General features: G+C 42.5%; 1 protein-coding gene across 4 annotated transcripts in view; it reads right to left on the reverse strand.

Annotated features, from left to right (window-relative positions):
* The window catches only part of jarid2b (jumonji, AT rich interactive domain 2b), a 171,785-nt gene that overhangs the window by 38,797 nt on the left and 110,207 nt on the right, over positions 1-22,781 (reverse strand). For 2 of the 4 annotated variants that reach the window (XM_036565982.1, XM_036565981.1), the window contains exon 4: positions 10,401-10,570. In XM_036565982.1, the coding sequence (XP_036421875.1) occupies positions 10,401-10,570 (170 nt within the window). Of the gene's footprint in view, positions 1-72; positions 912-10,400; positions 10,571-12,624; positions 12,702-22,781 lie in introns of those variants that run through there. The other 2 variants (XM_036565984.1, XM_036565985.1) reach the window with 2 other exon arrangements.

Raw genomic sequence — 22,781 nt, forward strand, 5'->3', positions numbered from 1 at the left:
TCACATTTTATCTCGACCAGTAGATGTGGATAAAAAGATCAATCATATGTGGGAACAGTTCGCTATGCATACCCCCTGATTGAAGTGGTCATTATTACTGAGAGCCTGTGGAGTGAGGGGGAGCAGGAGAATTAAGAGTTACTGCACTGACAAAAAGAACTGGAGCACTGTAAAACACTGTAGCTTCACAGGGAGAGAGATCGCCACAGTGGATGGCATCAACTGGCCTGAACAAAGAACTCAAACAAGGACAGTTTGATGCACTGCCCAAAAGAAAAAAAAATGGTCGATTTTTTTGTGGTCCAAGGTTCAAACTATGTACACTCAAAAGTAGAACATGGCCCTCAAGGTCCAAATACGAGTTTGCACTACATTCACTTCACCATCTGTACCTAAGTGCTTAAATAGTAACAAAAATAAAATTGAAAAGCCTGGAGTCAAAACAGGGTGTGTGGAGTGAATGCAAACTGAAAATATGGAGTCAGTGCTGCAAACTGAAAAATATAAAATGGTGCAATAGAATATGGTACCCCTTAGGGGAGCACCAAAGAGAAAGCGTTTATAGCCTAAAATGTACGTTTCCTGTAAACATGTCCAAACAGAGAAAACAGAAAAAAACAGAGCAGGCACAGAGTACGATTTATGGCTTATAAATTCCAATTTACTCCATTTCCCCTCCTTAGCCCAAATGTATTCAATCAGGTAAGATATGTTTGGAGACTGAAGTTTGCTTCTTTGGTTTTGTACTGGAGTATTGGGCTAATGTAGCCTTAGTAGTGGAAGCTCATCATTTAGCACTGTGTGCCAAACGCAGCCTAAATCATCACCACATTTGCTTCAAACCGTGTAGAGTTGTTCAGTAATCTCTAACAGACTTGCTTATGTGCTTTCAGACACTGTACAGCGAACTATTATCCATAAAAATGGACAACAGCACATCAAAAAGCCTTTTTGCTTTAGGCAACCAGGCCAACACAACAGTACATGGAAAAAACTACTGTTTCTCATTGTGCTCAATGTAGTGTGCGAGTGCACAGATGTGCACATATGAGAGAGAGAGAGACAGACAGAGAGAGAGACAGAGAGAGAGAGAGAGAGAGACAGAGAGAGAGAGAGAGAGAGAGACACAGACATCTGTATCAGCTTTTCACCTTTTTAAACAACTTAATTCCTCAAGTGACAAGCAAAGGGTGAACAACGGAGCAAACAAACAAAGAAGGGCCGCTTACAATCAGCTCTAAATGACTCATTAAGAAAATGGCTGTTATTACTTTGCGCTCCTGCTCCGAGTGGGGCAAGGGGTCAAAGGGCCAAATGCTCTCAGGCCTGTAGAGCAGCAGGGGGGGGCCCAGCAGGGAAAAAGGTGCAATGCAGAAGGGGGCATTGCTTCTATGGCCAGCAGCCAGGTCACACTGAGGAAGGGTGCTGCCATCCTGTAATCTGTCACAGACACTAAGGCTTGAAATATTTATCAGAACCCACAGAGACCTGCCTGTTCACATGGGGGCCACTCATACTGGCCAGCACGAAAACAACAAGAAGGTACTGAGTGAGGAATAAATGGGTTAAAATGTTGGGTTTGAACTGAATTTGTCGTGTTGTAGTCGGGTTTAGTCAGGCTATAGTTGAATTCAGACAGAATTTAGTCAGGCTGTAGTGGAGTTTCAGACAGAATTTAGTCAGGCTGTAGTCGTGTTCAGACAGAATTTAGTCAGGCTGTAGTCGAGTTCAGACAGAATTTAGTCAGGCTGTAGTCGAGTTCAGACAATTTTGTCAGGGTTAAGTGGAATTTCAGACAATTTTGTCAGGCTGTAGTGGAATTTCAGACAGAATCTTGTCGAGTTGCAGTCAGGTTCAGACAAAATTTTGTCACGCTGCAGTTGGATTCAGACAGAATTTTAGTTATATGCAATCATGTTGGGACAGAATTTTGTTTGAAGTACAGTCAGATTCAGGCTACAATAACATGTACAACAAAATTACTACAGCCAGGTCTGAATTCAAAAGAGCTGTGCGTCACGTCAGACTTGGCCAGAATGTCCATGGGTTATATTTGAGTTTGGACCGAAATTTTAAGCCTGATTAAAGCTCCAGGCTCCAGTGAGGAAACTTAACCCAGGATGTTGCCATCCTGTAATCTGTCACAGACGCCCTCAGTGTTTATACCCTGCCCCAGGGGAGGCTGGGTAGGGCACCGGAACAGGAGCTGTTGGAGCCAGCCGCTGCGACACCACCGACTAGATTTAACCAGATTTATAAGCGCCATTCGCCGCCCGTTTCTCCTTTTTTTTTGCTGCTTTCTTGCTCACTCGCTCTCTCTGGCACCGGCTCCAAGGCTGTCAGCTCCCAGACAGAGAAGAAAATAAAAGCCAGGCCTTCCCCAAGCTCCAATTATACGTGCTTTCATATTCTTCACTAGCTGACACAAATCATAATTAAGGGTGAAGGCGTCCATTATGATTGTCAGTTTTAAACCATGCACAGACATAATTACAACCAAAAACTGTCTACTTATAGACCTCTCTCTCTCTTGTTCTTTTTATGGGATAAAGAAAAGCAAGGGAGTTTACAAATGGCACTAAGGGAGAACCAATCACGTGCCAATGAAGGACAGGCCTGCTATGATTGGGTGCTGGTTACCATGTAGGCTGTTTTGATGGTGGGTTGGAAAGGATTCTCTGGCTTTAGCTCATCGTGGCTGAGCTACGACTTCAAAAACACTCTAAGACTAAAGAGCGCTGATCGAGAGCATCTGCCTGCTTATACGCACATTAAATTACAGATATTTTTAAATGAGATCTAAAAATGAAGTGAAACATCCGACACCAGTTTGAATCACTGCAGCTCATGCGTTCGCTAGAAAACATGGCCGAACATCTTGTACATATTATTATAATAAGATGCATTTATCACAACTAACAATTATAAAAGTTGTGATCCATGATCAATGTGATCATTTGGAGCCAAATGGTCATTACCAAGAAATTTTTGATTGTACTATTTAGGGATGTGCTTGGGTACGTGAGTAGTCTGATAAGTGTTTGAGATGCCAGTATTCGAATACTAAAATTATTCCGGTATTAATTTCATTATATCATGAAACGAGAGAACATATACAAACCAGCAATTCCCAAACAATTTTTCCATGTTTTTTCCAGCCGTGCAGCTAATAAGTTACCCGTTCATTAACACTTTCGAATCCTCAAATATCAAAATCAGTCAAAATGCACATCTCGAGTATTATTTTAAGCAACAACATTTTGTATAATAGCAAAATTTTGGTAATCTTAACCTCATTAATTCTACATTTCAGTTCCTCACTCTACATAATGAGCATATGTTTCATAACTGAATAACTTACAGCAGCTACTGAATAAGTCAAAAAATGATGGTTTGGCTATACATTAAATTATGTAGTAATTCAAAAAGTAATGGAAGCTTATACTCCACCAATTAGCACGGTGCAAACTACACACCTTAATTATCACACTTGCCTCAAACTGCGTCAAGTTATAGTCACAAACAGACATGCTTATATAGATTTGTAACCCTTTTTAACCCTTTTTTTTTATTTACAAAGTCCTCTGAATAATAAATCTTTCATTTAAGGGGTTAAAATAAATAAACCCTGATCCAGGAGCAGCTCTACCCCGAGAGGAGTTCTGCCTCCTGCAGAGTGCTCCGCAGTCAGATCCCACAAAGGTTAACCGTGGTCTATCAGGCGGGGTGAAGTGCAGGGCCGCTGAGCTGAGAGCTGTCAGGGTGAAGTGCCCCCTGCAGCCCCTCCATCACACAGCATATGGTCATCCAGTGCACTGGAGAAGAGGGGCGGGGGGCAGCCAGAGCAGCAGGCAGAGGGGCTTTCAATAATATTGTCTCTGGGCTGCAGTGGAGGGCTGAATGCGGGAGGATTACGGATTATATCTTCTCTAATTTACATTCCTGAATGTCTGCAAATCCATTAACCCAGTTTGCCCTCAGCGCGAGGAAGTCACCAGGCAAATTCAATCAGCCTGCATCCCCCTCCCACACGCACACACTCGCAGGCTAACAGCACACGTCAGCCCGCTTAATTGAATTGAAATCAGCTATCTTTGTTCCTCCGCTCAGCAGTAATGGCACATACACACTCGTACACACAAACGTATGAGGTCTGCGATTCTTCTTGACCAACACAGGGGCACCTCCAGCTTCTCGACAGCAGAGAGAGTGAGGGCACGGAGCTAAACACGCTTACACGGCACAAAAGGCACAAACAGAGGTTTGCTCTTATACAGTGTCAGTACGTAGGCTTAGAGAGTCAAGGGACAACGGGTTAACACGTCATCTTCATTTTTATGCACAATAACTGCTTGTAAGTTAAGGCATATTTTAAATGCTGTTTCCCCCTCAACAGAAACTTAAGCAAAGCAAATAAATAGCATAGATAATGTTTACCAACACTTGCAGAAAAATGCCATATTTACATAAATTATATGCAAGCACTTATATGCTATATCCGCCATATGTATCAAATATACTTAAAAGTATATAAAGTATATAAACTACACTCTTAGTTTGTTCTGTGTAGAACCACGAACACTCAAAGAACCATTTGCATGCTTAAATTGTTATTTGGATGGTAAAATGGTTCTACATATAACCTTTTTAAAAACCTTTTTTTTATTGCTACGAGCTTGACATAGTAACAATAGCAGAATTCTTTTTGGTGCTATATAGAACCATATACAACATTTTTTCCATCAATCTGAAGAACCGTTTCACCATGCAAAAAACATTTAAGCATGCAAAGAGTTCTTTAAGTGTTCATGGTTCTATATAGAACCACTAAAGAACCATTTTTTTTTAAAGTGTATATGCATATAAAGTATACAAACTTAAGCTTATGTATTTGTATCTGTATTAGAGGTCCCCAAAAGTTTGTCTTCGGATGCAAATGTGTGATGTTTCTGTTGAGCCGAGAGCCAAAAAATCAACACCATATCCAAATAAATAAGGTAGGTAAGTTTACATTTTTAAAGTTTTTTTATAACATTGCATTATATTTTGTTACTAAAATACTTTCAAAAAATAAAATTTCAGAATGAGCACATATTTACAAATAAGAATGAAGCTGGTAAGATGAAACATATCGCTGATAACCTCGTATCTCCCAAATGGCAAGTTTACAGGAAAAGGGAAAAACCTACTTTACTTTTAATGTAAGTCAATGGAACCAGACATTATCCCAAGCCATTTTGGGCTGTTTCTTTTGGCCCAATCTTCATGAAACTTATACACAACGTAAAGGGCAACAGGCATTTTCAAATTATGTCAAAAAGTGAAAAAGGAAAAAATGGAGATACAAGGTTTTCTTCCGGCGGCAGCGATGTATGTCTTTGTACTGTTTTTGTTCAAATACAGATCAAAGTGGATTTATAAAGCACTGCTTTCTCTTTTTATTTGCATCGTACCTACTGTCACAACTTCTTTGGAATGGGGCTTTGTCTGTAATAAGAATTTTCTAACTGTAACCCTATCCTCAAACTCAGAGACCAAAACGAAATGGCTTTCAGCTTTTAAAAACTGAAACACAACTTTTGCAAAAAGACAGGACCATTCTGCCCCGCAAAACGCATGAAAACACGTACACTCATACATGCATTATGCTACAGTTGCTGGTTATGTAACATAGGAGTTAGTGCTGTTTACTCATTTACTACCTTATCTCACCTTATCTGCTCATTTCTGCTCTTTGTATGTGTGTGTGGGCAGAGATAAAGCAGAATCAAAAGATACTGTACTGCAGACGCTGCCAACAATGACCTCTTGTATGCTTTGGTTTCCATGTCTCCTCCACGCTGGGAGACTGTGTATTATATTTCACTCAGAGAGAGCGTGTACACACACGCACACACACGCTGGAGCACGTCCAAACGGATTTCTCCATGGATATAAACACCCATCAGAGCCTGGATTTAAAGTGGTATGTCGCGCGTAAACAGAGCAGCGCGGAACAGTGCAGAGGAATTCCTGCTGTGTGTGGCTCACATTACGTTACATTGCATCAGAAAACGAATCCCTCCCAAGAGAGATTAAAAATATCATGTTAAAGAAATAAAAATACAGCTCATTACACTGTTGCCATCCCTGTAGAGTAAACGCATCAGACGCGAGAACAAAGGGGAGAAAACTTCTCTTCGGTTTTGTTCTGAACTTTTTCTGACTATTCGTTAGAAAAAACATCATCAATCATTAATGTTAGCGCTGCCTATGGCTCTGACACACCGAGTGGCCGTCCTACGTTCTTTATGTTTGTCCGATAAGATAAACCTTTTCGCTGGACGTCAGCCACAACGGTGCTGTTGAACAAATGACCGTTTGACCTTCAGTGCCTTTGCCCAGAATGGCATTGATCTTTTTCAGAGAGAGGAAAAATATTTACCCACTTCTTCCACACTCTCTTTCTCTGAAAGATCAACAGCCAGCGCTCTGAGAGATCAGCGCTGAAGTGTTCAGAAACCCTGCCATCCACCCACACGCATGAACACAACCTCCCAAAAAGCCTCTGTAGATAAAAACAAGAAGGAGAAGCAAAAATACTCCTTGGTAGCTAAAAAAACGGTCCAAATTCTTTGAAGGATGATACAAGACGTAAAACATGGCCTAAAACAAACAAATACTAGTTTTTTTTTACCTTGTCAGGACATGGGGTCAGAGTCGTGTATGTTATATATATGCAGGTACCTATATGTGATCAGATTAGGTTCCATAAGAATTAATTATATCTAAGTGCACGTATGTAATATGTCCCGTATGTTTTACACAGGAATATGACGATACACACAGCCCATAACTTGATTTGGCTCATGATACTACACTCACAGTTCAGTATTTTCAGAACATTTTGAACAAACTTGACAGAAGAAAAACGATGTCGTTGCACAACTTACTAATGACACTGCAGCTGGGTGGCAGCAGGAGTGCAGCAGTGAGATGTTGATTGCAAACTCTGGGTGTCCATCAGTACAACTGCATTCTATTAATTATGCAATTGTAATAACAGAATTTTTATCAGGAAATAGAATGTCATGATGCATTTTTACACCCCTAGTGTGTGTGTGTGTGTGTGTGTGTGTGTGTGTGTGTGTGTGTGTGTGTGTGTGCGTGTGTGCGTGTGTGCATGTATGTATATGTATATACTATTTTCAAAAAAACAGAGGACGCAGACACAGAGCTACTGGAACAGACAGCCAATTCGAGTGAATAATACGTACCTAAATGTAATATGTCTCATGTTTGGAAATGGTCAAACAGGTGTCGGTGTAGTTGCATCCTGCTAAATACGCAATTATAATAACAGAAGTTTTATATATTTGTCCATTGTATATTATATATAGCAACAATATATAATACACTGTCGCTGTCCTCACAGATCCTTAAATGCTTAAAAATGCTTAAATGTAAGTTAATGCAACACGATTTTATTCCTAGCAATTTTGTATCATTTATCTTGGTTCACTCTTGTCAATGTAAAAGACAGCTGCCTTTACAGCTGGAGACAAATGGCTTTTAAATGACAATGATGTTTTTTTTTTTTTCTCTGGTTTTCCTACAAGGTCAGGACATTTTGTCATGAAAATGTACAATGACATGCACTTACTCTTCATCGACAAAAAGCTTCGCCTAAAAACTCACCTTTCAGACCCCTGGGCCCATGCATTACACTCTGTAGCCAAAGCAAACAGCACACAGGTCTAGAGCTGACCAGAGGAACTGTAGGAGCTCAGATGGGACTCACTCATCACATCACTTACTCATGCACACACATACACTAAGTTTTGCCAGTAGGGAATTCCAAGAGCAGCGCACAGGAATCCTATAGTGACGAATGTAAATATTTTTACTAGAGCTTCAGTGATGTAGGAAGGCTTTAGCATAGCAGGGAGGCTTGAAGTTCTGCCACTAGACTATGACTGAAGAGGAATAGCTCAATTCCTGGAAGCTCAGTTTGCCTCCAGGTTTTCATTACATATCAACTTTAACCAAACTGTGCAAAGGAATTAGATTAGAAAGGAATTGGTTTGGGGCTCATTTTAAAAGCTCTGGCTTTATGGTTATTAAGACTTCCATTTGAAGCACATAAAACATTGCCCCTCAGTCTTTAAACGCAGAGATGTGTAAGGAATTAGTGATTTTTATCCAGAGTCCAGAGACCAACTTACTGCATCTCATTTAGCTCTTGTATTCAATTCCACAAAAACAGTAGCAGAATCCTCTCTCGTGCTTCAGGAATGGACAAACCATGCATGACTTTACTGTCATGGCATTAGATTTAATTGCTGTCTGTCTGTCTGGTCACACTATAATCTCTGAAAGTTTAAGAAAAGCAAACTGCAAGCACAGCCTTTAAGAAGACAAATATAAATATGTCCATTAGCTGAGTTCGGCATTAGCATTAACCTAGACTGGCTCTTTAAAGTGGATTAAGAAGCCGCTCTGGAGACGCAGAGGAAAGAAGTGCACCGACACCCTTGAGAGGCATTACGCACAGACAGAGCCCGGTCCATCCCTGCACACTCACTGCAGTTTATCATTGAGCCATAAAAGTGACAAAGGGTCATTTGGCAGCTTCCTTTTGTATCGGATGCATCTTCATAATGCAAAGACAAATGAAGGAGGCTGGCCCAGTCATTTAAACTGATCTATATTTTATAAAACCAGGACCACTTATCAATCGACAATTATTGATAACAACGGTGAAATCAAGCTAATTTATTTTATTATGGTTTCAAATAAGAGTCTTATATGGTGGTGGTTACTGCTGAAATGTTTTATTTTAGACAATAACTGAGTGGACAGCTAAAATCTCAAATTTTAGTTTTGTTGCTACACATTGGCTGCCAGACTGCACAATGCCTCTGGTTTCCAATAATAAATAAATAAATAAATATTAATATTTATCAATAATTATGTTCCAATGCATTGATTTTTTTTTAAATAATTGCATGCCCCAGCACTAATGCTTCATCTACAGTCATTTACTGGTCAGCTAGCTCTGCTAGTGGAGGAGGCAGAAAGGGCTCAGCCTGCAGTGTGGCGTGTCGGGGCGTTCAGTGCTCTATAATAGAGTCCAGGCTAAAGTGTGGGAGGATACACTCCAGCTCCAGCTCTCTGGCACTCTCCAGCGGCTTTTTCCACTCAGCCCCCAGAGAGCTGGGCTGCACCCTGCTGACCACTGATACAGCCCTGTGGCACGATTATTTATAGATGATACTCTCTTGCTGAGATCAGGGCTCTGGGTGTGTGTGTGTGTGAGTCTATGTTTTCACTGCCCCAGCTCATGCAGTGTTAATGCCATTTTCATATGGGCTGTGCTCATGCACAGGAAAATTGCAAAATGGAAGGAGGCGTTCTTTTAAAAAGAATGTGTGTGTGTGTGTGTGTGTGTTTGTGTGCATGCGGGTGTGTGTCTATTTTCAGGACACAAGCGTCCTGACGTTACAGTAAAACTAGAGAAAATTATTATGACAAAGACCATCCCTCATTAATTTAATTCCCAATCTGGCCATTAAGTACAGGTTATCTATTTTTCAGTGCCAGGAAAAATAGCATAAAACATCTATTTAACAGAAAATGACACAGAAGCAACAACAACTACTCCAGGCTTTTTTCAGCATTCAGTGTACCCACCTTTAGCCTTTATTACAGCTTCCATTGTTTTCAGAAGACTTGTTTTCATTTTTTTCAAAGAAATCTACGGGGATTGTTTTCTCTACACCTCCAAAGTTCATGGTACAATTATGTTGTTTAACTAAAGATACTAAAGATGTACCTTTGAGGGTACCACCCATATGACAAGACGGGTACCACCCCAGTTCTTTTCTGAGAGGGCATAAAGAATGCACAATTGTATGAAGTCCATTTTTAGAAACTCCTAATTTCCTTCACTTACTTTCCTTTGTCTTTCCTCTTCCTCATGCAAGCTTATCTAATCTAATCGAAAATGTCTCCTGAAATGTTAATAACATGGACTTAATGGGTGATGTGTCTATAAATTACTCTAAATCATGCAAAATACTTGAGGGGCAGTCTCTAAATTTTGCACAGTACTGTATATGGAACATTACACCGCCACTTTAGTTAAGGAAGCATGTCCTATCATCTGCTCGTATCCCAGCATTCCCTGCAGTTCTACACCCCATGCTCAATCAAGAACTTCAAAACACAAGATATTAAACTATAGCTACTATTTTATTACAAACTGCAGTCATCTTATTTGAATTCCAGAGTAAGTAAATGCACATCAGTTCAGATGCTGATGTTTGAATAGCCACACCCATCTCTGCACTCCGGCCCACTTAAGAAAGGCAGTGAGCATCGGGAGGGATGGAGGGATGAAGGAATGAGTGCTGCCTTACCTCGGAGGCACAGGAACGTGAGGAAGTCCTCAGTCTTGGGCTTTCGTCTAGAGAGGTCAGTAATCTGTGTGGCTGGTGTGGGCAGTGAGGGGTCACTCAACTTCACTGGAGTGCTGCTGGGAGAGTTCGGCTGAGACTGGGCAAACTTTCGCTGTGCTTGCAGTCTGGGTCTGAAAGAGGGAGTGAGAGAGAGAAAAGTTGTCAAATGATAAACTTGCAAATAACATTTTCTATTGTTCTGTTTTTTTTTTCTCCTTTTTAGGCTCATTTTAAACATTATTATTTATCTTTACAGTTCTTCATGGTTAAAATATATCCTCCAGGATTCATGTCAATAAAGCAGAGAGAGTGTGAGAGAGTGTGAGAGAGTGAGAAAGACAGAGAAAGAGAGAGAGCATGAGTGCGAGTGTGTGCGAGAGACAGAGAGAGAGAGAGAGAGAGAGAGCATGAGTGCGAGTGTGTGCGAGAGACAGAGAGAGAGAGAGAGAGAGAGAGAGCATGTAAGAGAGAGAGAGAATGTGAGAGAGAGAGAGAGAAAAAAAATGAGAGAGAGAGAATAAGAGAGTGAGAGAGAGAATGTGAGAGAGAGAGAGAATGTGAGAGAGAGAGAGAGAGAGAGAGAGAGAGAGAGAGAGAGAGAGAGAGAGAATGTAAGAGAGAGAGACAGAGGGAGCGCACAGACAACACGGATTAAACACGCTCCCTCACATTCAGCCTGCTTTTGTGGCCACATTATAAAAACACTGTTTTCTGTAAATCCCCGCTTAGCAGCAGGTCTCAAATAACGTTGCCTGGAGCTATAAATTCCTCTCGGAGGATTTGCTCTTGTAATGGTAAAACTCCACTCTGGCCCTTATTGTTGCCGTGACTAATTCGGTCAATCTGGATCAGTCTGTGCCCGCACTTCCTCCACGCAGACCTGCTCGGTCTAATTGTTATCCAAACGGCACTGGAGTGAAGCTAGGCCAATGTTAAAGCATGGCTAGCTTCTCTAGGGCTGTGGATTCCCTTCATTCGGCTTCAGAGCAGCACCTGCCAGCTGCTGTCCACCCCGTAACTGCTGACTTTTGATTCATGTTGTGACTCTAAGATGTAATTAAGTTCTCCAATACGCGCTGCCAAAACCTCTGCAGCAGCTGACAACTGATAAAGTACAAAAGGCTGCATCACATTGCCGACAAGACTTGCTCTCTGGCTCTTTTCTGCTTTTTTCTTTTTAGATCGTGAACCTATGTTGTTTGGGCAATGTTCTCTTGCTGTGATCCTGCTTGTGAGACAACACAGGGTGCTGAATGGAACCCCAGTCAAGGGATCGGAGCAAGGTCCATCATACATTTCAATACTCACACCGTGCATAAGTGCAGGAGAGCCATACGCATACACACATACTACAGCGTTTGGTATAGCGCGGTATTAAACACGCATAGTAACTATTGATAACCCACTCATCCACAGCAAATGCTCTCTCATGAATACATGTATGTTTGCAGTCATAAACTATGCATGTATGAAGTAAAAGGCTCAAAAACATACTAACCTTAACCTCATTTAAGAACCCGGTTTTGTTTAACAAGCAGCTTCACAGACTGCTAACGGGCTAACAGGTTAAGCAAGTAATATTCAGAGTTAAGATTCACTGTAAAGCTGCAAAATATAAAGTATCAGAATATTGTAACAAGCTTCAGTTCTACTGTGTGCCGTGTAGTTTTGAACCCAATGTTATGGGGGAAAACCTTCAGTTTCATGCTAATATATTCTGTGCTAACAGAAATTAACATATTTGTAGTGGATTTTGTGGTGGGCTTTTATTTAATAAAGGCCATTAATAAAGCAAAGGTTTCCACATCAAGCACTGGTATATAATGGACTGAGACGTTCATTATGACAATATACTAAAGGAGAAGATAAGCCTTTTTTATTGCGGTATATTACAGGTGTTAGTAGCGTGTTCCACGCAGAAGCATGGCAGCTCTTGGTAAAGGTGTCAGTGCAGGGCTCTGCTAACTGCAAATAGTCTTGTATAACAGTGAAACACAGTGGATATTTTTTATATTTAATGATATTGATTATTTTAACGATTATTTTACTCAAATCTGACGGTAAGAAAAATGCTCACTGCAAAAACTGCGATAAGACACTGGCACTCCATCAAGACAAAAGTTTGATTAATCATTTTCAGTCCTGAAAATGTACATAAACATTCACATGCACACATTTCAGTTACATTTCATCATTTCACCGACGATCAATCCTCTCAGCCCCTGAGCGATTTGTGCCAAACATTCTCCTTGCAGGAAAAACAGAAGGGGGAAAATAAAGATCAAACATCATCTCCTGCTGTACAAATTAATCTCACATTCAATCAGATGCCTGTTACTGAGATTTCTCAGCAAAGCACAACAGCTTCGACAAAGCCGAGACAGCATCGCTAATCAATTGTGACCAGCGTTGTTTTCTCCAGACACATTGTTCCTCTCGGGCTGTTTTCTCTTCTCCTGTGTCTCTGTATCTCAGGGAATGCGCTACGCTGCCAGCAAGAGCTGCGCCTATTTACACCAAACCAGTATGAAATCATAGGCTGCTCTGGCCCCGAATAAAAGAGAGCACTTTTCTGTCAAAAAGCCCAAAACACTAAGCACTTTGAATCAGCCTTCAATAACAAAACGTGGCCCATAGCAAATCACATCAATTTACTCCTGATAGACAGCGCGGTGGAAATCGCTTCTCTGGAGAGCGGGTCATTGAGCGAGTGTGCCGAGAGAAAGAATCTGTTCAGCTGTGGGCAGACAGGGCAGAACGCTGCCTGTTAATGAACAGCCAGGTTTCAGCCAGCCTGTTTCAATACAGCCCACACACTTACACTCGCAGAGAAAAGCACGGTGCGTCTGAAAAGAGTACTGAAAGTCACATCGCTCCGAAGGCATTTACGACCTGCGAATATTAGACATCAGAGAAAGGCATGAAATATGCAAAACCTATTTCCAGCAATGAGCGAGCAAAAAGTAGCTGCTCCTAAAAACTTACTGTACTCTCTAAAGCTTTGGGAAAAAGAGAGACATTAGGCTGGAATTAATAAGTGAAAAAAGGAAAGAAAGAAGAAAAAGATTTTATATACACACACACACACACACACACACATACATATACATATATATATATATATGTATATATATATATATATATATATATATATACATACATACATACACACACACACACCCTGACTGACTGCATGTTTCATCACAGGAACAACAAAATTAGTCCTGTTTTATTGTATTTAGTGCAACGGAATATGCTAAATATATTCCGGAATATGCTATTCATAGTTTTTCATAGTATATACAGCACTGAATGTACCACTGGACTAAGAACGAAACTTTAATGTGCCTTTATCTTCTTTGATAAAGGCACAAAACATAATGAGTGACGTGAGATTAAATAGACTCCAGGTGCTGAAGCTGATTAATGAAGGTGCTTTCTCTCTCTCTCTGTGCTCTTATAGTAAAATACAGCCATAAAATTAAACAAAATGGCAACAAGAAGCTGCTTAACGTTAAAGATTTCTCTGTAGACTGTTTTGAGGGATGTGACTGAGCTGACAGAATTATAGTATTATTCGTAAAATTGTTTTGCTATATTTCAGTTATTCATTTGAATTAAATTTGACAGCTGGATGGAAACCTGGCTACTGACCCAAAGGCCTGCAGAAACCCTCCTAAAGTGAGCCGTCCGGCCCTTTGACCCCTGGCCCATCTGGAGCATGGCAGGGTTGACAGAGAGTCGTGCTCTGCCACACACACCTCTATCATTTCCTCCTCTCTTGCCCAAAGTCACGTTCCTCCTGACACTATCGCTTTCACTGAGCCAGCGCGGAAAAACCTGCTGGCTGGCTTACACTGGGGCCAGGCCCAGGACTTGTCCTCAGCAGGCCTGGCCACAGCACTGGCCAACACACCAGGGCCAAACATTCTGGCGCTCAGTCTTTCACCACTGGGAATCTATGAACGAGTGAAACCAGACACTGCTTACAAGCGAGAGACTCTAACTAACAGATAGAGGACTCTAAAAACGGCATCACAGAATCTTTGAGACAAGCTGTGCATGCTAAAATGTCATATTTAATCCAGATTCAATTCACTCTGATTCTTTAAAAAAATGATTCAGCGCCTCAGGAAATCTCAATGATTCAGCTCGCATGCAATTCTTTAGGATTCACTGTAACATGAAATCTCAGGTGATTCGGTTTAACCATGATTCTTTAGGATATCATTGAGCGCATTACGAAATACTAAACTTTACAACAACTCAATTATATTAAAATTAATTGAAAATGAATCTGTGAATCATGTAATCTGAAATTCCACCATGATTCAATAAGATTTTGATTCTTTAGGATACAATTATGTGCATCACAGAATCTTAAATTCTACCATGATTCAACACAAGCTGTGCCTTCTAAAATCTCATATTTCGACTCATCAATATGATTCAGAGCATCATGAAATCTCAATGATTCAGTTTAACTATGATCCTTTAGGGTATCATTCAGTGCATTATGAAATACCAAACTTCACAACAACCCAATTATATTAAAAATCATTGGGAAACAATACAGTGAATCATGTAATCTCAAATTCCACCACAATTCAATTTAATTACAATTATGTACATCACGAAATCTCAAAATTCACCACAATTTACGTTTTTTTTTTTCCTTTTCTCAAGGAACTGTTTACACATTAGCACAATATACACAACACATGAAAACAGCCTGCACACTTTATGTTGGCAAGAAAAAAATAAGTGAATTTTGTGCAATGTTATGAACGTTATTATAATCAACTATTGATCATAATAGTCCAACACTGATGCGGATAAATCGCCTTCAGATTGGTGTATCATGATGCTCGGATTTTAACACCCCTGGCAGACGCCTAGCATTACGATATTACAGAGAGGACGGGAGGGAGAGAGACAGCGAGGCTCACAGCTGAGCGAGGAGGAGGATAAGGCTAAATATGAGCTGTAGTGAGCGCAGCAGATTCTGGGCTGGTGACAGGCAGTGGAATGTGGACAAATGGAGGAGAGCAGAGACACCCCCTCAGGGACACACCAGTAGCTATTTTTCACAGGAGATTAAACACTGACTGACAGTTTATCAGAATGTCAGAGAGGAGTTTTGAGGGAGCAACTGTCAGAAGTCCTAGCCAACACACACATACGCATACGGTGAAACAAATAGTCCCAACAAGCTCGCTCCTAAATCACACAGTAATCCAGGGAAAAGACAAGCACCTTTGAAAAATATTACAGATTTCAAAAGGATTCAAGATTCAAGCTCAAGAAGGTTTAATCTAATTCGAAGTCCAAGTCCAAGAAGCAAAGGGACTTGAAAGAACTTGTGTCACTGAGCTTTTCTCGTGAAAACAAATAAGACGAAGAACAGAGCAGGGCCTTTCAAAGAAGTCAAAGCAGCTAAATAAGGGCTAATTAAAGTTGGGTCGGACGCAGCTGGGAGAAAAAAGGCTCACGAGCACTGTCAGGGTTCAAAGGCTCAGTCTAGACCGCACAAAACCCCAGTGACAGGCCACTTTTATTGGCCTCTTCATCGTATGTGTTCCCCATTTAAGGGCATAACGGCCGATTGTATGGTAACCAAGCATCCACTAGCACTGAGTAAGAGAAGGAGAGTGAGAGACAGTGGGGCAGAGTGAGAGAGGGAGATCCTCTGAAGTCTTGTATAAGACAGCATGACACAGCACAATGGCTCTGTGTCTTTTTGAAGGATGGCACCAGATCAGCACATGAAAAAAATAGTATTATAGTGATTATATTGCTACACGTTCCAATGCGTCCTGCTATATATATTAAGATTTATTATATCAGTCTGGAACACTTTATTGTGAGAATAATTAGTTTTTGTTGGATTAGATGAATACCTTGATTCACGACAACACCCGCAGATGCACTCATCTGGAGCTGTAGCACATGGTAAAAAACATTGTGATTGGGTTCTTTTGCATACCAGTATTGCAAAGGTCACCGTCACAGTAACTATCAACAGACAATGTATTGTGCAGCCCTAGACGGCACAAGGACCCACTCTGGCCTCTCACCACATGTACTAGATGTAAACACTGAGCATGCATGGTGTATTGAAAGCAGATGGAGATGGAGACAAACCCAGGGAGTCCAAACAGAGCCTTAGAAAAGCAAAGCAGGAGGACTGAAACATGAGCTGCCCTGGGAGAGCACTCTTTCTAGTGCTTCATCACTTTGACTATTTTTGAGAAATGAAGCGCCGGGACAGTGTCGATGACACTGACGTATTTGCTGAACGGCAGTTTTGTTGTTTTTTTTTTTCCTTTTTTCTGGCACTTTTCAAAGAGCTCACCAAATATAAACCATTCAAACACAATGCACAGACATTAGTAGTGTTCTCCTTTGTCTCTGCATGCAGTCAGCAGACGAAGTCAGCACTGACTTAACCCCTTAAACTCCAAATTTCCTACAATTCTTCACTCACAACTATATAACCTACATTACGTTCATAGTAGTTACCAAGCAATTTATTGCAGATTCAGAACAATAAGTCTCAAGATCAATAACAATAATATGTCTGCACTTTAAGGTGTTTTTAAAGTCTCCCCCGACCGTGGGGGAATAATGGAATGCTCCAAAGGCGGGGCATTCGCTCTGGTTTTTCTCAGAGTGAATATGTTCATAAATCACATTTGCTAAAAGGGGAGGGAGACTGGCTCCTCCTTGACCACATCCTCCACTCCTCTCCTCTATCACCCACTCGGGCTCAGAGCGGAACTAAAAGGGGCGAGGGGATGGGGGGGGCAAGGGACTGGGCTGCTCCGCTTTGGGCATCCCACTTCCTCAGCAGCCTCTCTTCCTTCCATCCTGTGCAGGAGATCCTGCAACACAATAAGCCCCATGGAGCTTCCTGACCCATGCGATCCTTAATGGGCCAGATATGGGCTCTCACACAATCGTGTGGTGGTTTTAATGAGAGGCCAGGGCCATGCATTATTCAACACTGATAAAACCCACAATAGCCTGAGATCATTGCAGGGAGGGCAGGGCACCGATCCCGTTACCCTGCCTGTCCCAGAGAAGGAAGACAGGAGCGCTGTGTGAAAGAAAGCCGAGGCAGATCGGGTCCCAGTTGGGAGGCAGGAAGAGAATACATCTTCACATCTCTGGCACCGGCTCTTTCCCCACTGCAGCTGGTATAAATGGAACGAGTGCAGTTCTGTGAGTTTCCGCATGTCTGAGCCTCCTTTTCTTATCACTCTTGTCTTTATCTGCTGCGGTCAGGGGGGAGTAACACCTTTGCTAAGAGGGTGAGAGAAATGGGTCAAAGGCGAAATGAAGCTGGAACCAGGCTTTGGGTGGGAGAAAGGAAAAAAAAAAAAGGAGTGGAGACAGAGACAGCAAAAGAGATAGAGTGAGAGTGCAAGGGAAAGAGAGAAATTAAAAGAAGGAAAGAGAGAAAAGAAAGAAAGGCAGAGAGAAAAAAAGAGAATGAAGGAAAAACAAAGGTAGAAGGAAACAAAGAAAGAAGAAAAGAAAGATAAATTTAATAGAAAGGCAGAGAGAAAGAACAGAGAAAAGAAAGAAGAGGAAAAAATATGGAAAAAGAGACAACCAGAAAAAGACTGAATAAGAAAAAAAAACAAGAGAAAAAGAAAGAAAAAAGAAATGCAGAGAGAAAAAAAGGAGAGAGAAAAGGGGCAAGAAATAGGAAGAAAGGAATAAACAGAAGAAAAGAAAATGTCAGTGAGAGACAGAAAAGAAGGAAAAGAAAGATAAAACAAGAGAGACAGAGGGGGGAGAGAAAGAGAGACGGAGGTAGAGGGGTGAGCACCTGCGGATTACTGCAGGATGTCCCCATTCATCCCTGTATAATCCCCCTACTCGGCCTTCAAAGCACTGCTGCTCTGATGTTCTGTGTGGGGCTGTTCTGTATCATTGATTAGTTTTCAGAGCGGCGGCAGGAGGAAAGGAACGGTCCTGCCCCACCGGAAAGCTGCAGCAGCACGGCTTGGATTCCCCCAGCTACATGGAGGCTGAGAGCAGGATGCAGGGGAACATGAGAGAATGAGAGAATGCTTTTGTAACCTTCGTGTTACCTTGCTTTACAAGCAACAGCTGTCATGATCTTTGGAGCGGTGGTTCATTACAAGTACTGGTGTTCATCGCTGGATGATGCATAGTTTCATGTATGAACGCAGCCTTTTTGTTCTCTCTCTAATACACACTCATTCAAAAGGGTGAGGTGAGATAGAGGTGGATCAGTCCGATTCAGGTCACAGTGGATATTTGGCTCTCAGCTGTTTTCTGTTACGTGCAACACGTTTACTGCTCTGCTCTAATAGTTGGTTGTTAAAAAAGTTAAAAGGTGATCTCTGCATTTGAGACAATCTTTAGCTCCATATGTAAAGAGTTTGCATGCTGAAAGCACTTGAGAACATGCTCGGCCAATCTTGCAAGGGTCCAGAGCACAGGTTCCCAATCCTGGTCGTGGTGAACCCCCTGTCCTGCACACTTTTGTGTTTTCCTGCTGTAATGCACCCTCTTAGCCTCAAGGGCATTTTAATTAACCAATCAGTTGGATCAGGTTGGGAGGAGGGACACTATAATGTACTGCGTAGATTTACATTTATGCATGTGGCAAGTGTTCCTGCCAGAGCGACTGAATCCCCACTACAACACACCAACCACATGATTAGGTACGCCAGGAACAGGGTTTGGAACCACCGGTTGAGAGTATCCAAGTCAGAGAAAGTCACCCAGCCTAGTAAGTGAAGGCTACAACCCTTGTGTCCCTCTCAAAGGAGTCATGTAGGTTGAGCTAAAGAGGCGATTCCACAAGTGAGAACCAAGGACTTCAAGGAATCTGGAGAGATATACATGAAGGAATGGTCACAGACTCAGATTCCAAACACCATTTGTTCTGCCACCTCATCCAGCATTCGAAGAGAGGATTCATTCATGTGATCTTGACCAAAAAGAGGGTGCACGAAGTCCTTAAGAACACGGGTGATAGTAACTGCAGCACTTCAGCAGGACAGGATGGCCGTAAGTTTGCATGCTCGGCCAGGCTGCTTCAAAGTCTCCAGTAACGTAATCTCCCTCTAGAGCCTTAAGGCTCGCAGCGTGGAGACAAACAAACACAAGCACTTCAGGACTGGGGCCTGAGATTTTGCCAAGTGGAGCGAGAGTGTGTGTGTGTGTCTGTCGTCAGCTGAGGTTAATGCTTGTCTAAAAGAGCACCAGAGAGGGGTGAAGAAAAGGGGGAAGGGGGCTTCCACAAACAAAAGCTTGGCTGCGGCGCCAGGAGTAAACAGGGTAACCCCCCACTCTTGCCCTGGGGTCAGCATCCCCCCCTTTATGCAGTATCAAAGCATTCCTCATCTGCAGGAGTCACTCCTAATCTCAGCGGCAGAGCCGACTCCACTCCGGATCAGACAAGAGGAGCAGGGGTGAGCCACGGAGGGAGGGAGAGAGAGATGAATGAAGGCAGGGGAGAGATGGATGAAGCGATGAAGAGAGGGCAGACGCTGATAGACCCTGGGGGTGCAGCTATTTGAGGTTTAGCGTGGGAGGGGCGGGGAGGGCTTTTAAACTCTTTGTGGGGAAACACTGAAGCAAGCAGTCCTTTTTCTTCCCCTATCGTGGGGATATTAACACGGCTCGCACAGCCTGTAAAGCTGAGGGGATAGTCACCAGCGGAAAACAAAATCTGTACTGAGTCAGCCCAGATCAGTCACTAACATCATCAAGACCTTCTGCCAAGAATCTGCTGGAAATATATTCTGCAGCAAGCTACCGTATAGCCACAGAGTGAAAAACTCCACCAAGCAGCCTCATGATATCTTTCAATAAACACTCTGTCAGGCATAATGTGATATGACAAGGCAAACATCAATATTTCCTTGAGATATCCACAATGATAACTTCTTAGGGCACACATCAGTGATGCTTAGATGCTCAGGCAAATTGTATTTGCACCACTTGAACCGCTGTTTGACAATTCTTTATTAAATGAGAGCGTTTGAAATTGACGGTTCCTAATACAGTTATCACAGGGCTTTCTCGCCTGTTTCAGCTGAGTACACAAAGCAGAATCAGCAAATAGAGTCTCACGCCAAATCCAGGCACTCTGGACTACAACGTTAACACTCTGTGGAGTGAAAAACCTGAGATTCATTTACACCCTTTGTCCATCCATGCAGAAAATCCATCAAGTTAAACAGAAACATCACTGGCAGGACAAGGATAACAGAAATGTCTTAGAGCGCTTAGAAAGGGAACCTCCATTCATAGCTACTGGCAGTTGTTCCTTCTCTGTCTCACCGATTCCCTCTGTTTCTCTCCTTCTCTCTCTCTAAGCAAAACAGCTCCAGATGGGCCACATGTTCCTGATAAACTCTCCTAGCAGCGCCTGCCAGTATAAAGCAGCTGGCTAGGAGGGTGCAGCACACAGCCAGTAGCACACATGCAAAGCAGTCCAGCGCCCAGGGTAACCCCAGCAGTATTCTGGGTCAGCAGGGGAGGTAACCCCAGCATGGCACTGGATCACTAGTTGGCAATCCCAACACTGTGAGTCTGTGAGTGATACATCCACTGGGTCAGTAGGGCTGGTAACTCCAACAGTGCACTGGGTCAGCAGGGTTGGTAATCCCAACACTGCAGAGGGTCAGTAGGGTCAGTAACCCCAACACTGCAAAGGGCAGTCTGGCAACCGGACTCTGTCAGCTAGCTCGTAACCAAAACACAGTAATGAGTTAGTATGTGGTAACCACGATGCTGCACTGGTTCAGCAGATGGTATCCTCAACTCTGCACAGAGCAAGTAAGTAATAAATCCAGCAGTGCACTGGGTCAACCGGTAGTAACCTGACCACTGCACTCTGTCAGCTGGCTTGCAATCCAAATACTGTACTGGGACAGTATGCGGTAACAACAACGCAGCACTGGGTCAGCAAGCGGTAACCCCAACAGTACACCAAACTAGCAGGTGGTAACCTTAACACTGCACTTGACATAGTCAGTAAGTAATAAATTCAACAGTGCACTGGGTAAGTCAGGCTGGTAATCTTAACACTGCACAAGATCAGCAGGTTGCAACCTCAAAAGTGCACAGGGTCAGTATGTGGAAACCACAACGCTGCACTGGATCAACAGGATCACCAGTAGGTGGCAATCCCAACTACACTAAGGCTGTACCCAGTAACCCGAACTACACAAGGTTTGTAGAGCCAGTAACCTCAACACTGCACTGGGTCAGCATGGTTAGAAACTCCAACGCTGCATGGGTCAGTAGGTCAAGTAACCAATACTGCACTGGGTCAGTAAGTAGTAACCCCAGCACTACACTGGCTTGCTCCAAACTGCAGTGTCATCCATGTAATACACAGCACTTAAATGAATGTAAAACATATAGGTAAACCCCGGTGATGTTGATATTGCCTACACTGTAAAACTAATTTGATTCCAGAGTCGGTCTTGGCAGCTCACACCTAAGAGCAGGAGGAGCCAGCTAGGCCAGGGCTACTGAGAGGAAACAGGAACAGACATTACTCCCTGATGCAGTAATGACAGGCCAGAAAGCCAGTCTGAACCCCTGCCTGGAAATAAATGAGTGTGATTTTAACGCCGGTCCCTGAGGAGAGCTACACTGTGGACACTTAGTGTAAACACAGGCATTCGATCTGAGGCGTTTATTGCTTTTCTGTCTGTCTGAGTGTGCTCTGTGGCCAGGAACGACAGAAATGGCCATGCATTGAGCTGACCCTTGACACCTGACCTCACTCCCCATCCCCCTCACCATATATCAGGTCATCAGTCAGGTGAGCACAAAGACACAAGGTCACAGAGGTCAGCAGGAAGCAAGCAAAACTGAGCCCCGAGGGAGTGTTCAGAAACACTTACTCTCATTGAATATCTCAGTGGTACAAGGCAATTTTATCCATACAAATCCATGGAAAGGTAAAAAGAGCTCATATACAAGAGGTACTATTCACTGATGGCTGTGAAGGCTGGTTATTCATATCTATGTGCTTAATCTCACTCAAGAAGCACCTTTGTGCCCAACTTTATTGGCTGGCACAGCATGAATGACTTATGGAAGGAAAGCAACACACAAGCCGAAGTCAAAGGCCAAACTTTTTTGTAAGTGCAAGACTGAACGTGTTCCAGACGCACCTGTTTGTCAGTTTTTGTCACAGAGGCTGAGATTCTACAGCTGTTTCAGTTGAAGCCTGGCACATCACAACATTTACAGTAATTCTGTGGCGTAATGCATTATTATTTCCCTTCCCACTGGAGTTAATGTAGCCTATAACTGCTAATTCAACAACCTTTAACC

Source organism: Colossoma macropomum, unplaced genomic scaffold (assembly GCF_904425465.1).
Source record: "Colossoma macropomum unplaced genomic scaffold, Colossoma_macropomum, whole genome shotgun sequence".
In the NCBI taxonomy this organism is placed as follows: Eukaryota; Metazoa; Chordata; class Actinopteri; order Characiformes; family Serrasalmidae; genus Colossoma; species Colossoma macropomum.